The 16,633-nt window shown below is 38.9% G+C and overlaps 1 protein-coding gene across 12 annotated transcripts in view; it reads left to right on the top strand.

Annotated features, from left to right (window-relative positions):
* ZNF385B (zinc finger protein 385B) overlaps positions 1 to 16,633 on the top strand; it is a 402,524-nt gene that overhangs the window by 287,555 nt on the left and 98,336 nt on the right. Inside the window, exon 1 of one of the 12 annotated variants that reach the window (XM_047722317.1) lies at positions 13,938 to 14,110. The exons of the other annotated variants lie outside the window; for them this stretch is intronic. Coding sequence (XP_047578273.1) covers positions 14,047 to 14,110 — 64 coding nt within the window. The 5' untranslated portion in view covers positions 13,938 to 14,046. Of the gene's footprint in view, positions 1 to 13,937; positions 14,111 to 16,633 lie in introns of those variants that run through there. 12 annotated transcript variants of the gene reach the window in all.

Here is a 16,633-nt window from a genome sequence, read left to right as displayed (position 1 = left end):
TTTCAACTTTTGTTTTAAAAATGAACCCATGGAGAAATTCTAACAGGTTTTCAATGAAAATCTTCTAGAATTTCAAATTTTCAAATATCCCGTGGGTATTATATTAGCATTAAAAAATTTTGATAACACCAAAACATTTTGCTATAATTAATTACCACATATTCTTCACACAAAAATTTTGGGTAGAGAGAGACATGTATTAATAGTTCATTCTTTCCTCCTTTTAGCTTTCCTTTTCTCCCACCCTCTTCCTCTGAGTTGAGCATTCTACAGTGAAGAGGGGTTGGAATCAGCTCCCACACGGAGCTTCTCTCAGAGTGGCCTTTGAAAGCTTCTCCACTTCGCACAGGAAAGGAGCAATGCTTCGAGGCCAAGGAGAACTCCAAATAAACAGTATTTCTACTTCTGTTTCTCAATCTGGTTTTAACATTTGGTGAGGGGCTGAAAACAAATCCAACAGAACAAAGGGCTCCCCTTCATTTGAACCTGGCATTCAAATAACGTTAAATTTAATTTATATTCAGATGGTTAAAAATATTATTAAAATATGTAATTCTTGTACACTGAAGATTTATAAGAAATATGGTTAATGTTCTTTCTTTCTCACTCTTTGGCACTGCTCTCTTCCTGTTCTAAATATATCTTTTATTATCTCGGGATATTCTTTTAGAATGAGTACTCCATTCTCACATTTTGGAGTAAAATCTTTCAGCCCAAATGAGTTTGGTTTTAGACATGATTATGGGGGATCCAGTTGACAACTGAATACACAGAACTGAGGCTTGGGGCAGAGGCTGGGGCTCTGAGTAGTGGTCCTTAGCAGAGACAGTGCCCTGACAGGGGTCATCTGGGCAGAAGGTGTAGAGGACCACCAGCAGAAAACCAGTGGTGAAACCAGAACATCAACATACCCAGAAGAGTAAGAACAGGCTTTACAGTGACAGAGCAACTTGATCGGATAGGCCCTCAGGAAGCAGGGCTAAAGAGAAGTACCAGAAGGAAGGAGGCAGAGAACAAGGGAGCAGGAAGCAAACCCACTCTCTCTCATTAGCCTTGCCTCCTGAACCTGCCACCTCCATGGTCTTCCCTCTCACCCAGTTCCCCTGAACCATGAGGGAAGGTGGAAGTCCACCAGAGTTTCTCTACTTAGGTTAAGGTTTAATGCCACGTGAAGAGTAGAATTTTCTCTGTGTGCAAGTATGACATTAGATTAGCTTCTTTTAGCATTGCTTCTATCTAGTTTGTTTATGGGCTTTGTGGCTTCTAATGGTCTTTTTCTGTAAGGAGCTACAATTAATTTGACTATAATGCGAGTGTTTCAATAGTCATTATTTTCGTGGTTATCCAGCCGATTTTACCGTTGTTTACTCGGGGATATTTTTTTGTTCACTGTGCTCCTTTTTCAGGGTGTAACAGATAAATACCTTGCTCAGAGCCAAACAGAAATAGTTTAGATTCTGCTTTCATGGACGTTCTACTTTGTTGTTTGCGTTAAGAGAACTCCTAACAATTTTAAGAAGGATAAACAGAAAAGTCTGTTTTATTTTTCAGTGTTCGAAGTAAGGACAATGCTGCCTGTCTGATTCATATGGGTTCTGGTCTCTATTTTATCCACAGACGATGAGGCTCTGTTGCCCCCTGAAAAAATAGTGGATTAGACATGTTTCCCCCCACTATAAAATGCAGTTACATGCAAACCCTTAATCTCATTGTGTTAATTTTTATTTGCCCATTTCTCCTGGGGCAGGGTGTGTTACCGATCTTAAATATCATTACAATAAAGTGATCTTAAAAATCATTCCTTTTGGTTCATAGGGATCCAGGTCTGTGTAAGGATAAAATAAGATGGACCTAATAATGCTATAGCTTTATTAAGCACATGTCAAATTCATTATAAACCTTCTTTCTGTGGCATTTTGGTGAGGTTGTTTTGATTTTGTTTCTTTTATTTATGAAAAAACTAAGGTATAAAGAAATACAACTTTATCGAAAGCCACATATGCAATAGATGTGAATAACCTTGGTAATGTTGCCGCAACAACTTGGCTTTTTCCTCTGTGCTTGCTTAAAATATTGATAGAGCCCCTGAAAGCTTTCTCATCCATTTTTCTTTTTTTCCTTACATAGTATTGATTTCTGGGTTTTTTCACCTTAAAAATTCACACAGCACAATCGCTAAGAAGTCCAGAAGTAACTTTCTCAAATTTGGCTTTTCACCTAAATTTTAGATTTTTTAAAAGACCTAACTGTACTACATATGATATGGCTAATAAATAATGCAGACGATGTTCCTCAATATTGAGCAGAATGATACATTTCCTTTTGAAAAGTTTGTTTCAAAAAACTGGACCCATCCTTTGGGTTTTTTTGCTTCTTTGGTTTTTGTTTTTGTTTTTGCTTTTTTCTGATAGCTGCTAACTTCATAAAGGATTGTTAGCATATCAGTTGATGTTTAGTCTGGCAAAATAAAAAATAAAATTGCACTTTTCCTTTTATCTGAAACTAAGTACTATTTCTTAAAATTTTCTTCTGGTATAATTAATAACCCATGTGAAATTCCTGGAGATTGAGAAAAGACTACAACTCAGGTGTATGGATAAAGATTAATTTCTATCATTGATGTACTATGGAATGCATGTGTAAAGTCTGAGAAGATGTGTTCAGGAAGGATGTGTTTTAGCCATTCGCTAAGTAACTTTCTTCATCTTTAAAGGATCAACATTTTTTGGTTAACATCAAATATTTGAGAGCAAAATCTTGACATACTGACTAACTCTGGATCCTTGCTGTAATATCTGAGACACCCCCAAATCCAACATGACTGAAAATTCTGAAACATTGTCACTTATTGAATAATCCTGGTAACTTTTATGACAGCAAAGTATTTTAAACAAATGATGATCTTTACAGAGGAATTATAAATGCAAGCCTCATCTAAGAAGACCCTTTCTCCTGGTTGTTGCTCGTCTACCCGTCCTCCTGATGGTGGCAGGGCACAGTGGGAAGAGGAGACCCCCAAAGTCTTAACAAGGAGGCCCTCCCTCTCAGCCTCAATGTGTGGTATCCAAAGATGAAAATCAAAAGCTGTGACTTGCTCAGAAACCAAATTCCCCTTCAAGCTTTCACCTCCCCGTGTGTTCCTTTTCTGCAACTGATCCCTCCATCTGCCCAGGCTGGGAGCTTCACTTTAGTCCACTGGAGGTTAGCTTCAGATCCCACCCGTGATCACGTCCTACTGATTCTACCTCTTTCCTCAGTCTTCTCACTACAACCTGACCCGCAAGCAATTCATGCTAAAACTGTCCCTCCCCTGAATTGCTGTAATGCCTGTTATTCGGACTTCTTTGCACCATCTGCCCTGCCCCTCCCTGCCCCCTCTCCTCCAGCAGCAACTCTGGTATATACACATAATCCATATTTCAACCATTGATGTCCTCATATAGAAGTTTCATCACGTCATGCCCCTGTTTCCAATCTGTCTTTGACTCCCCATCACATTTAGGTCAAACCTGAGCATGTTACCATGACTTCTAAGACCTGGGTTGGTCTTGTTCCAGTTTATCTCTCCACGAACATTTCTCACCCCAGAAACATACTTTAGTCACTGCTGAAATTCTTTTAGTTCAGGGCAAGATGCTTGCTCTGGCTACAGGCTTCTTCACCTGATGTGTAATCCCCTCTACTTAAAACAAACATGGAACCAGCTCTTCTTCATCTCCTACTTCAATCCTACCTTTTGCCCAGGTAAATCCTACTCCGGGTTTTCAGTTTAGACCTGACTTTCTCAAGGAAACCTTACTGGACACCTGGTGAAGAGTTACATTCCCTCAGCATAGCTAGTAATTCTCTGTCATCACATTTGTCATGCTGTGTTTTAAGTGCATTTATTTTTAAGCAGACCTGTCACTTGAGGGCAGGGACTGAGGGTTTCTTGTCCATTGTTCTATACATAGTACCTCTATGGCTTCTAATCAGCCCTCATTACATGTTAGATAATGGATTTCATAGATCATAGGTCTATAGATCGTAGATCATAGATGGGTTTGATACCAAGTCATCAGTAAAAGCAGAGTGAGGAAAATAGAAATCAAAGCAAATATGGAGCCATAGCAAAAGGATCCAAAGACCCAGAAAGCTGAGAAGGAGCAGCATCAGGAGGTGGAAAAGTAGTCAGGCATGTGTTGTCTTGTCCCATGACATGCGAGCCCTGAGACAAGGATAAAAATTGGTGCCCATATATATCTATTATAAACTATTATAGTTTAAAATCAAGCTATTTGGCTACTCAGTAAAGTATATTTCATATACTTTGACAAATACATATTCATAAAAACCTGAGAAGGCTATGTATTATTTTAGAATTCCCATACACATCCAAAGTTCTATGCCAGAACATGGAAGCCGCAGCATGGCTTCTATTCCACCTTCTTCTTTTTTTTTTTTTCCCCCACCCCAGCCCTGTCCTATACTACAGGCGTATGGACACCCAGTCCTGGCTGGCAAGCTCCACTTACATTCCCTAAAAACAGCCATACTGGTTCCACATGTGTATTACCTACCTCGAGGGAGAGAGATCTGGAAAAGAGACCTATGTAGGCTGTGCAAGTAGTTCTAGGGCCATTTAGGAATGAACATATGAAATCCCAGAGACCCAGAATGTGGCTTAGAATGTGCGGGAGGAGAGCCTAGACTCCACGAGGACCAATCTCCTTGGCCTGCAGCCTAGGAAGTGGTCTGGTCAGAGAGAGTTGTGTCTAAGGGTGATCTTGCAAGCAATCGACCTGGATATATTCTGGAGCTTCTACTCCTAGAATACTACAAATGTATATCTGTGAGGGTGTAGCATTATCTAGGACTGTCTAATATTGTATTTTTTTAAAACCCATTCAAGTATATACCTTGAAGCTTGTAGACACATCTTTCCAAACTAACCTTTTGTTTTTACTTCAAGACCATGTGATTCTCTGTTCTGTTGTATTCTGGGAAGCAGCCTAAAAACACAGTCTTTCAAGGCAAAATAGGTTCTGAGTTGTGAGTTGGTTTAAGTTCTGAGTTGCCCATTTCCAGGCTGTGGAGCCCTGGGCCAAGTCCTTCAACTAATGAGTGGAGTTAATAAAATCTTCCTCTAGAGTTATAGCAAAAGTGCATGAGGTTGAAGTCTTTAAAAGGCTCAGCTCAAGTAAATGCTCAACAGATCATAGTGCTGTCATCATCATCATAATCACTGTCATTATTTTTAGAGCTGTTATTCCTTATTGTCTGTAACTATTGCAATGACCTTGGGCAAGTCATGTAACCCCTGAGAACCTCAATTTCTTCATCCATAAAATGAGGTCTTTGGAGCAGAGGATAACTAAACTTCTGTCCAGTTAAGAGCAGGGACTTTTTGGAGTTCCTTCTTTTTCAGTTTTCATTCAACCTGAACTTGACCCCCAGACTACATTGTAAATCGTTAATGGAAGTTACTACTATGCATATAATGTCACTAAGTGTTCTAGTTTAAGCAAACCTGATATTGAAAGTCTAAATCTTTTGTAAAAACTAAAGAACACTGGATTGAATATGCAGTTTATGAAACAGAAAGATTCGTGGTAGAGTTTCTTTGCTCACTCGTTCTTTTAATACATTAAAAGCTAAATTTGATTTATAAAAAAGATATTCACTTTGCCTACAACTTTTCAGAAACATGCACAGAGATTTTTAATCTCTGTGAATCATAGAATCCTTTGAGAATTGACTAAATCTGATTCCTCTTTCCCCAAAATGAACATGGTTGCAAATATTGCACTGAATGCTTGAACGGGAGAGTCCATAGATCTTAATATAAAAATCCAAAACAAAAGCATAAAGGCAAAACAAAAACAAAGCCAGTGAAAATGGGATGCGCTGAGGATTTTGGAGGCATTTCTAAACACAGACTTCCAAACACCTGGCCTTTTCAGTTTCAAAGGAAAAAAAGAGAGAATTAACATTTATTGAAGCCATACTCTCTGCCAGCCACCGCACCAAGCACTTTCTATGTGTTATGATGCTCTTCTCCTTGCAACCCTAAAAAAGGCAGGTATTTCTGATCAGAAAACTGTGGTTGAGAGAGTAATTCCCCCAAGTGACATCGCGAGTTAATAGTAGAAGCAAAATTTGAACTGGAGTCGGACTCTAATGTTACCACACCATGAGAAAATGCCCTAAATTCCTTCACATCTCTCCTCCAGCTCCCAAATCTTTATTTACCAAGGAATAATGGCAGAAATTGAGAGATGTGTCTTCCTGAATGAACTTCTTGCAAAGGAACACCCTAAGCCAGCTTTGTGCTGACAGCTGATCCTCCTTCCCCTCACTCCTGCCCTGAGCCATCTCCCTGGAGCTGGACTGCCCTGCAGGAGGGCTGTGCTGCTGTTGGCATGGGATGGGCGGGGCAGGCAGAGAGCTGAGGGAGGAGGGATTCTCGGTGCTGGATGTGATTCAAACGTTCTGATCCCCTACGTGCCCCAGTAAGGATTTCAGCTGACATCTGTGTAAAATAGTTGTCAGCTGAGGAGCCGAGAAGTAGCCTGTCAAACTCAGAATGCCCCATTTGCCAGGTCTCACATGAGAAAAGTGAAGACAGGTCCCACTGGGAAAAGACCTGCTTTCCAAAAGATTTATTACCTAAGGGTCAAGTTGCATAACATGTGTTCTGCCCAGTAGACACGACTCCTCCTTGATTCATTCATATTTCGCAGGGTGGCTAATTAATCTCTTTAAGAAGGAGGGACTAGACGGAGGAGAATAAATGAAGGGCCTTATTGGAATTCTGTCTTGGTTCGGTAAGCTAATATTGAACTTCCTTCATAAACAGCCTGACCAAATACTGTGCAGAAATCACTGAGGTTTATACACTTTTAGACCTTATATATGAAGGTGAGGCCTGTATCCCCATGTTCTAACCTGTCAAAATAGAACGTTCTTGGTGAGTTGAGAATAACAATCACAAATCCATTTTTGGTTTCAAGTCATTTTAAGATAGGCTGTCTTATCACCTCAGACTTCACAGTGTGTCCTAGAAAAGCATGCTGTTTTCACAGTGATATTAAAGGCACAGTGAGATTTGTATTTGATTTAGATTATCCTCATGATTTCCCACATGATATAGAGCTGCTTCATGAAGTCACTTGCTGCTAAGCATTTCTGACCTTTATGTGCCATAAAGAGAAAAACAACTGCTTGAAAATGCTTAGGAGTAAAATGTGCATATTTAGAAGTAGCTGACATTTGATATGTAATTTTTCTTATATGCTATGTATGATGCAAGACATTCTCTACCCAGTGTGAAGATGATGCCATCTTTTTCTGTCAGGAAGGCAGCATAACATAATGGTTAAGGTACAGACTCTGGAGCACGCCAGCCCTGCCACTTACCTGCTTTGTGATCTTGAGCAAAATACTTAAGTTTAGTGTGCCCTGTTTTCTCATTTACAGAACGCAGGTAGTAGTGAGTTCCTCTCTTACTGTGTTAATTGGCAGGATTAGGTGAATTAACATAGGCATAAAGTGCTTAGAATATTGTCGACATGTCATAAATGTAATGCATTAGCCATTATTATACAAATGTTTGAAGATGATCAGTAAACTCCACAGTAGGTGTTAGAGGGTTCAGAGAATAAATTGGCTTATCCTTAGTTTAGGCTAAGGCTTCACCTGAGTTTATTCGTATCTCTGTATTGAGAAAGTGCTAAGTAGGATGTTTTCCATCCCTCTGTTCTCTCATATTGTCTTCGTGTTACTCGGTGATCCCGTAATATCTGTGGCAAAGGATCCTCACGTACCTGCCTACAGAATTGTGCACCACGTATCTGGTTGGTTGAATAAATACCATGTCTCACATATCATACTCCTGCCAAATGTATGTCATCCCTACTGTGATAATGATAGGTCTTTATTTGAAAAAATGTTCCTGACTTCATAACAGCATCATATATAATCAGTGAATACTCATGGGAAAGAAAAGAATAATAACATGTGAGGAGCCCTTCAAATCCTTCTATGTGTAAGAAGTGTCTTCATACTTGAAAAGGCTGGGGAAGGAAAGTCATCCATTCCTTCAAAATCTGTACCAAGTGCCTGTCGGAGGCCTAGCACTGTTCTAGAAGTGAGAAATGAGGTACCTAGAATATAGCTGTTGCTGTCATGGAGATCATATTGTAGTGACAGGAGACAGTAAACAAGTAAAAAAGCTAGATAATTTTAGAGACAAAGAAGTAGATGGAGTAGATAAAAACAGAAGCGTGTAATAGAGAAAACACATTGTTAAAGACCTCAGCTGAGACACCATTGAATTTAGTTAGGGATGAGAGTTCCACTCTGACGGAACAGCAAAGACAAAAGCCTTGAGATAAGAATGAATTTTACATATTCAAGAAAGAGGAAAGAACCTTGGGTCTTGGAAGGGGGAGAGGTTGGCAAGTGGAGATGATACAAGGTGTGGTTTTGGAAGTAAGCAGGGGCTTAATTATGTGATAAATGAAGGCCATGGGAAGGAATGGAATTTATTCAGGGTGTGATGGGAAGTCATTATTGTGTTATGGGAGTGAACACAATGAAATTTGTTTTGGCTGCTATGTGGAGGCCAGGTGTAGGCGAACATAAATGTTCCCAGAAAGATCCACTCAGAGCAATTAGCTGTAGTCCAGATAGACATTGGTGGCTTGGACTAAAAAGTGGCAGTGACATGGAGAGATGTAGAAAGATTTGCAATATGTGCTAGGAGTACAGACAGGACTTGCTAGTAGTCTGGGTGTAGGTGGTGAGCAAAAGGAGAAACCAAGGAATCACATATCTTAAGGTCTTACTTAAGTCCTGCCTTCCCAGTGAAACATCTCCAGTCATTCTAACTCACTTGTCTTTCTTTTTGGTGGAGCAATTGTTTTTTTGAGCTGGTAACACCTGTAAGACACAGTTCCAAGTGTTGAGGATACATTAGTGAAGAAAACAAAGATCCCTGTCCTTGTGAGGCTGTATTCTCACCCCTGTACATCTCTCTCTGAGCCTATAATTCACACTACATTTTATGTGTCTTTGTATTAGTCTCTAAATGTTTCAGATTTACTATTTTTGCTCTCCGGATAGTCACCTTCTCAAGGATCAAGGACCCCCGTTTTCAGTTTATCGTAATGTCTAGCTCAATACTGGGGGGGAACAAAAGTAACAGTGAAAATAGGTCTTTTTCATTGGTAATTTCTTGTTTATAGGCTTGTCTGCTTTAAGTAAATTTGTGAAAATCCAAAATTGCAATTCAGATAATTGGAAAGGCAATCATCTTTCCATTAAAAAGGGATTATTTACTCACTGAAGAGTTACTTTAAAATAACAGACTCCCCTAATGAATGTAATTAAAAGTTTGTTAACAGGCCATTATGTATTTGTCAGGGGATGTGGGTACAGGAACTGAAGCTGGAGTATCAGGGGCCACACAGTCAATTTAAAATTAATCCAAAATGAAGACAAAGGAGCTAAATATTAGAATTGTAACTAAAAAAGAAAATAATTTCTGATTTCTGGAAACTTAAACAAATCAACAACTTTATAGAAGACTTTCATTTTCTAAATTTATAATCAGCAATTATAAATTCATTCTTGAACTAGAGCACATTCATCCTGGCAAGGAAAAGTATTCATTTGAATATACAAGAAAATTGGCTTCTGGCTACAGCTCTTGGAGTATGTCTTAAAATATAAAGAAAAAAAAAATTCCTGGTTTGATGTTTCATAAGGAAGTTTGAGCACTTCATAAACACTCATAGAATATCGACTCCTTTTCATGACCCCTTTTAGTAACACTGGCATTGAGGTGTTAGTGTAATGTTCTAGCCATGACACCTGTCCTATGGGTTAATTACGCTTTTGAGCACCATCTCGGGAATCCAGTGAATGTTTATGACTTTATTTATGCAGAACCTACTTCTGAGTTCTAGAATAACTTTAAACCCAAGGTTCAAAGAAAATGCCTCATTTATAAGGGGCCTTTTAAAACTTGTTTCTGTAATTCTCATCATGTTGAAGACCCTCATAATTATCAATGGGGAAGAAAGCCTCTCACCAGGTAGCACACAGCAGCACAGTTCATGTAAGAGTGTAGATGCTGTTCCCTTTACCTCATTCATTCATTCATTCAGTACATTTGTTGAGTGCCCTCTCTGGGTGAGACGCCAAGCAAAAGCAGCAAATCATGTCTAGTCTCTAACCCAGAAGATCTGATAGCTTCCTAGGGGAAAAAGACACATACACAATAGAATGTCTTAAATACTGAAAAAGAGATATTAGTGAAACGTATTGTAGGTTCAAAGGAGAGCAAGATACTTTTTTGTGTTGGAAATAGAAAGGCTTCCTGGAAGAAATGGCATTTAAAATGCCACTTAAAGCTAGAATATGAGAGGTGACAGAAAGGCAAGAGCATCGAGGAAGCATAACCAAAGTGATAGAACTAAAAAAAAAAAAAAAGAAAAAAGTTGTATGTACAAGAACCAAGCAGTGCTTTGTGTGGTGAAAAGAACTGCCTAAGAAGCCAGAAACAGAAAGAAAACCATTTTGTCCTCATCCCTGAAAAATAGTTCAGTTGAGCATATCTTAGAAAGTTTCAGTTAAGTTTAAGGATGGTGATGGCTGCTGAACCAGTGTTGGAATTGTATTCTATAGCGATGGTTTTGGTGATGGTAATAATAATGCTTATCATTTGCTAAATCCTTCAACCTTCTATGCACTTTAGTAAGAATTTCCATGTGTTAGTTCCTTCAGGTCTCCTCATGAGATTTGATTAGTGTTTATTCCTACTTGTCAGCTGAGAAAACAGGCTTAACAAGTCAATTAATTCACTTAATGTTGCCCAGCTGGTAAGTAGCAGAGTAGCGATTTGAACAGGTGCACAGTATTGGATTTCAGAGCCTGTAACTCACTAAGGGGAGCAATGGAAGACATTTGAACAGGGAAATGATTGATTCAAGCTATCCTCCTCAGGAACTCATTTAACCACAGGGGGATTACAGTGATTAAAGAATTATGCTAGTGAACAGCTAATGAGGACCTGAATGGAGGTAACAATAATGGGTGTGAAAAAGGATAGGAGGTGAAAGGTGTCATAAAGGTAACTAACTTGATTCAGAGCAAGGAAGAGGGAAAAGTCAAATAGAGTCAAGTTGTAGTCTGTATAACCAAAACTCGTGGTGCTAGGCAGCGAAATAAAGACCACCAGAGGAAGTATGTCTCTTCTAGGCATTAGGGGAGCTGGGATGATCTAGTTCAATTTTGTATAATTCAAGTTGGGATGCCAGTGGGATAATACAGGTGAGAGGAGTCCAGGAGATGTTCAGAAATATAAAAGTTGAGCTTGGAAAAGAGGTATTTAGACTTGGGATCTATTCTACTATGATACAGAGATCAAGGAGAACTGATAAAGAACTTCAAAACCATAGTTTTATTAACATGGAGAGATCAGAAGCCAGATTTATTCATTGAAGGGAGAGTAAAAAAAGTGAAAAAGAAATATAGGCTATGCTAAAAGGAATTAAAGGAAAAGACAGAGAAATTGGTAGATGAAGAAGCTGACAAAAATCAGGGAAGTTTTCCTTATTTTCCTGAAGAATGAAATGATTGAAGAATGATGGTAACTTACAGAGTAAGACCTTGGAATTGGTAGGGCTGCATTAACTCAAGGGCACACATGACAGGTTAGCCAGGTGAGGGATGCCTAGTGCCTCTCTCATTCATTCAGTCTCTTGCCACCCCTCTAGACCACCACTTAAATGCCACCCCTCTGCTAGGCCTTTAGCTCTTCCATAGTTTCCCCCATAGAAGCTTAAATGTTCCTTATCACATTCTCCTACCACTCTTGGTACATACATGCACCATGGACCAGTGGTTCTCAACCATTAGTATGTTTCCAGTCACTTGGGGGGCTGGTTAAAACACAGATTTCTAGGTCCCACTCCCTGGGTTTATAGTTCTTCAGGTCTCGGATGGAGCTTGGGAATTCGCTTTGCTAACAAGTTCTCAGGTGATGCTGATGCTTCTGGTCTAGGGACCACACTTCATGTACTACTGAAGTAAACAAAGGGTCTATGGGAGGTACAAGTAAAAGCTGTGAGAGTTTGAGGATGGACTAGTATGCCAGGCCTGGGGATGTTCTGGAAAATACTCCAAGAATCAGGCATGATTTAAAGGCAGACAAAAAAGAATGGAATAATCTGCCTAGCTGAATCCCTACTGAATACCGAGTTTTCTTAGGAGTGCTCTAGATTTTTAAATTTAGGTATAGATTTTTTAAAATAAGTTAAAAAATAGGGGTGCCTGGGTGGCTCAGTGGGCTAAAGCCTCTGCCTTCAGCTCGGGTCATGATCTCAGGGTCCTGGCATCAAGCCCTGCATCAGGCTCTCTGCTCGACAGGGAGCCTGCTTCCCTTCCTCTCTCTCTGCCTGCCTCTCTGCCTACTTGTGATCTCTGACTGTCAAATGAATAAATAAAAGTCTTTAAAAAAAATAAAATAAGATAAAAAATAAAAGTGAAAACCACAGCAATGACTATAAGTTTTTTTTTTTTTAGAGGGGAGGGGCAGAGAGAGAGAGAATCTTAAGCAGTTTCCACACCCAGCGTGGAGTCCTATGTGGGGTTTTATCTCACCACCCTAAGACCATGACCTGAGGAGAAATCAAGAGTCTGATGCTTAACCAACTGAGCCACACAAGTTTATTTTAATCATGAACGACATGTTATATGAGCAAGACGTGTGTAACTGCTGTTGGGGCAGCGGGGGAATAAGTATAGAGGGTGCTGTGTCCCATTTAGAATGCTACTTTGTTATTATTCATAACAACTGAGATTGCGGGGCTTGGAGTTATGAACTCATTCTAAGAGCTGGTATTGTAATTACCATTGTGATTGCTGCATCTAATTATTCTCTTAGGTTTACCTGTCCCTGATAGTTACCATGCAAATCTGACATAAGCAGATATATCAGATCTCTGAATTTGGGTGGGTGCAATTTGCTCTGTATGTCACTGAAGTGTTGGCTGTGGTTGGCAAATGTTGTTAAGTTGCGCAACCAAAGGTGCAAAATCCTTCCCAACATTTAAAACATCCGTCATTTCAAGTTTCTTTCATTCAGTCAAAATTCCCACCAAGCTAACTCATCAATATCAATGGTAGTCAGCCTAGCATAAGCAAAACACCATTCAGTCATAGCCATATGTGTCACATGGATCTATCCGAAACCTTCATGATCAGATGCCACTGGACAAAGAGTGAGATTAGACATATGAGTGCGTAATGTATCATTTCAGTTCCAAGCCTACACAACTGCTAATTTCACTATGATAATTCACCCGCGTAACTGAAATTAGGCTTCTGGCACTGAAAAGCATAAACATCCCTCTTAATGTATCAACATCAAATTGTTACCTGCTTTAGTCTTTTTTAAATTATATGCTGTGAATCTACTTAAAACTTAAAAATGCACAGGAAAGGAAGGAAATTCTTCAGGCCTAACGGCATGCAAATAAATTATTTCAAACTAAGAGAACATAGACAAAGTTCATATTTTGAGAACATAGTCCTTTTTGAAATAAAAAGCAGTTTTAAAATAAAAATATAGTTGCCCACCTAGAAAAGAAAAAAATAATCCCTTTAAATCTCAGTGATACCCCAAAATTCCAAATTGTTTTAACAAGTAAGTGTTTTGAGCAAATTGCATTGTCTTGTTGGAAAGGAGAGGTGGGTGGCAGATTTGATTTCATTTTTGCCATGGCCGAGTAGTAGTTTCTGAGTAGCTGAAGCTATTCAGAAAAATTACACGAAAGAAAGTAATTGTCAGTCTTTTAGGATATATTTGGTCCGGTGTCGTCAGAAGGTAGTCTGCCCTCTCCCTGGAATCAAGTTGCAAACACTATCCTCAATAGTAATTAGAGCTAAGCGGCAATTACAGGACGTATGATTTGTTCAGACGCAGTGCCCGTCGGCTGTCTCCTAGCACCACATTTCACAGAAACATCAGGTTGAAATGATGGAATTATTTATCTCTCGATGTCATACTTCGCACAGAGCTTGAATGCAGAAGTGAACGTGGACTGTAATCTTAAAAACAAAGGTAAGCATTGCTGGCTAATCAGCATTTACACTTCAGGGAACTTTTTCATGAAGTATGTGACAAAAATGTCAAACAGTTAAAATCAATTTCAGAGAAAAGTAGCAGAATTAGAGCAAATAGAATTGGCTAATTTCACAACTTCCCTGCCCAATATCATCCTGGTTTTCCTAATTTGTTTTTATTTAAATTGTAATATTGGTTCATTTTGCTAAACATAATAAAGATGTGACTGATTGCCCACATTTCCTTTATCTTTTTCCTTTTGAAGTTTGTCTCAGAATAACTAGTTGGTAAAAATGAAATTCATGTTTAATCCAAGGATTTAGAACCGTCTCTCACTTTTCTCTTTGTGAAGTATATTTAAGCTGATGATTATACCTATTTAAGAATTCACAATCAAACCGACAGAATAGTGGCTGGTAGCCTGTCACAAAATTAGGTGACGTGGGTTATTTGCACTCTTGTCACATGGTTTTTATGATAAGCATGTTTTAAGTTTTAATGTTTCATCTAGTTTAAGTAAAAATTCAATGGCTTCAATGTTTATTTAGACCCTTGGGCATAGAAATCTCTCTGGAAACTAGGTAAATTTAGCTCTTCAAGTGGGAGTATTGTTTGTTTTGAGGATAGATGTAGTTTGTATGTATACAATAGATGATGGTGAAATTCTCATTTCTGTTTTAATGTTATCACTTTAGTTTCCCCCACATAAAATTCCTTTTTTTTTTCAGTTTTGTCATTTTTAAACATGAATAAATATTACTGTTAGGAAAGAATTTAAGAAGTCTTGGCACTAGGTAGATGTTTTTATCTCGTGGTCCCCAGCAGGGTTTCAGGTGGTTCGGAAAATAGTAAAAGAGCATCGTTGTCTTTTTGTCTACCTCACAGGTGAATCAGAAGTGTAAACACTGAGGGTTCAGTAGACTCTTGCAAAAAATGAGTAGATTAAAGCCCATGAGCCTTAATTTTTCCAAGGTGCTAGAGACACTGTGATATGAGACTTCTTAGCAGACACTGGTGCTCAGTGTAGTTATCACAATCAGGCTCATACCTGATTCTGGAAGAAATTTTTTTCTAGCCCTGAGCTCATTGTTGGCTTCATTCTGTTTTTGCTTTGTCATGGAATCATTTCTCCCTGAGCACCATTTTCTTCATCAGAAAAATGTGGGATGATTGATCATAAGCCATGTAACATGTTAGAAGTCTACTTAATGTGTTAAAGCACCTTGTGTTCCCCAACAGGAAGCTATGGTATTTGTATAACCCAGGACACTGATGATGAATTTTATAAAAATATACCACTGAGGGGTGCCTGGGTGGCTCAGTCGGTTAAGCGTCTGCCTTCTGCTCAGGTCATGATCCCAGGAGCCTGGGATCCAGCCCTGCATTGGGCTCCCTGCTCAGCGGGAAGCCAGTTTCTCCCTGTCCCCCTGCCTTGCCCCCTGCTTGTGCTCTCTCTCTCTCTGTCTAATAAATAAATATAAATCTTTATACACATACACACACCACTGAATTCTATGGTGAATTTAAGTTCTTATCTTGCTCTACTCTGTTGTGAGTATGGCAGATATTATCATGTGAGTGTATATAATAACAGTCTTCAGTGGTTGCAACTGACATGACTACTTGAGACATAACTAGAGATGTCACCTTCATCTAATTGTTTTATCTTGTCACAGGGACAAACTTGTCCTGATATTAGTAAAATCTGTCTATTTGTCTTTTGATTTATGGAAGCAACTATTGAAAACACAATGAATGCTGTAAAAGAAGGCAAATGACAGTCTGAGTACTTTCTAGTTCCTCGGCAATATTATGGAAAGAGACAGAAACAGAGACAAAGAGACAAGAGAGACAGACAGGTCCGTATGCAGAGGTAGAAAGAGAGCAAAACAGAGACCTGAGAGAGACTAGAGGGATGAGAGAAGTAGAAAAGATAAACAGGTGAGAGGCAGGGATGGTAGAGAGACTGTGAGAGATACCAGAGACACAGAGAAAGAAGGTGTCAGAGAAAAAAAGACAGACACATAAGTCAATCAACGTTTGAAAATAGAGATTGTACAATTTTGGAACTTTGGGTTCTTTTTTGTATTTTCTTTAACTGGCAACATGCTTTGTCAAATTAAATACATTGAGCACAGGTCTGATGCTTTTCCATTTGTGTCCTTTAAGGCAAAGGGAGCTTAAAAGGCTATTTGAAGTTCAGAAGAGACTAAGAGTCAAAACAAATGCTCTTCTAAAAAAAACTATTTCCATTCCTTTCTTGCCTTATAAAGCAAATCATTGACAAGGAAAATGATGAGTACTATGATTAAATTCTCTACTTTCCATGTGGCACCTTATTAAAAAATCATTATGTCTTTGACTTTTGGTGTTCACTGGGGAAGTGAGATGGAGTCATTTGAGAAGCCAAAAAGAAATTCCACAGAAGAAAAACTGGTACAAAGTCAGGATAATGGTACAAAAATAAACATGATACACAGGGACAGGGGCAATCATTTATGATGAATCACTTCCAATGCA

Source organism: Lutra lutra, chromosome 3, assembly GCF_902655055.1.
Source record: "Lutra lutra chromosome 3, mLutLut1.2, whole genome shotgun sequence".
NCBI classification, from domain to species: domain Eukaryota; kingdom Metazoa; phylum Chordata; class Mammalia; order Carnivora; family Mustelidae; genus Lutra; species Lutra lutra.
Note: the sequence above shows the minus strand (reverse complement) of the source record. Positions and strands in the feature narration are given on the sequence as shown.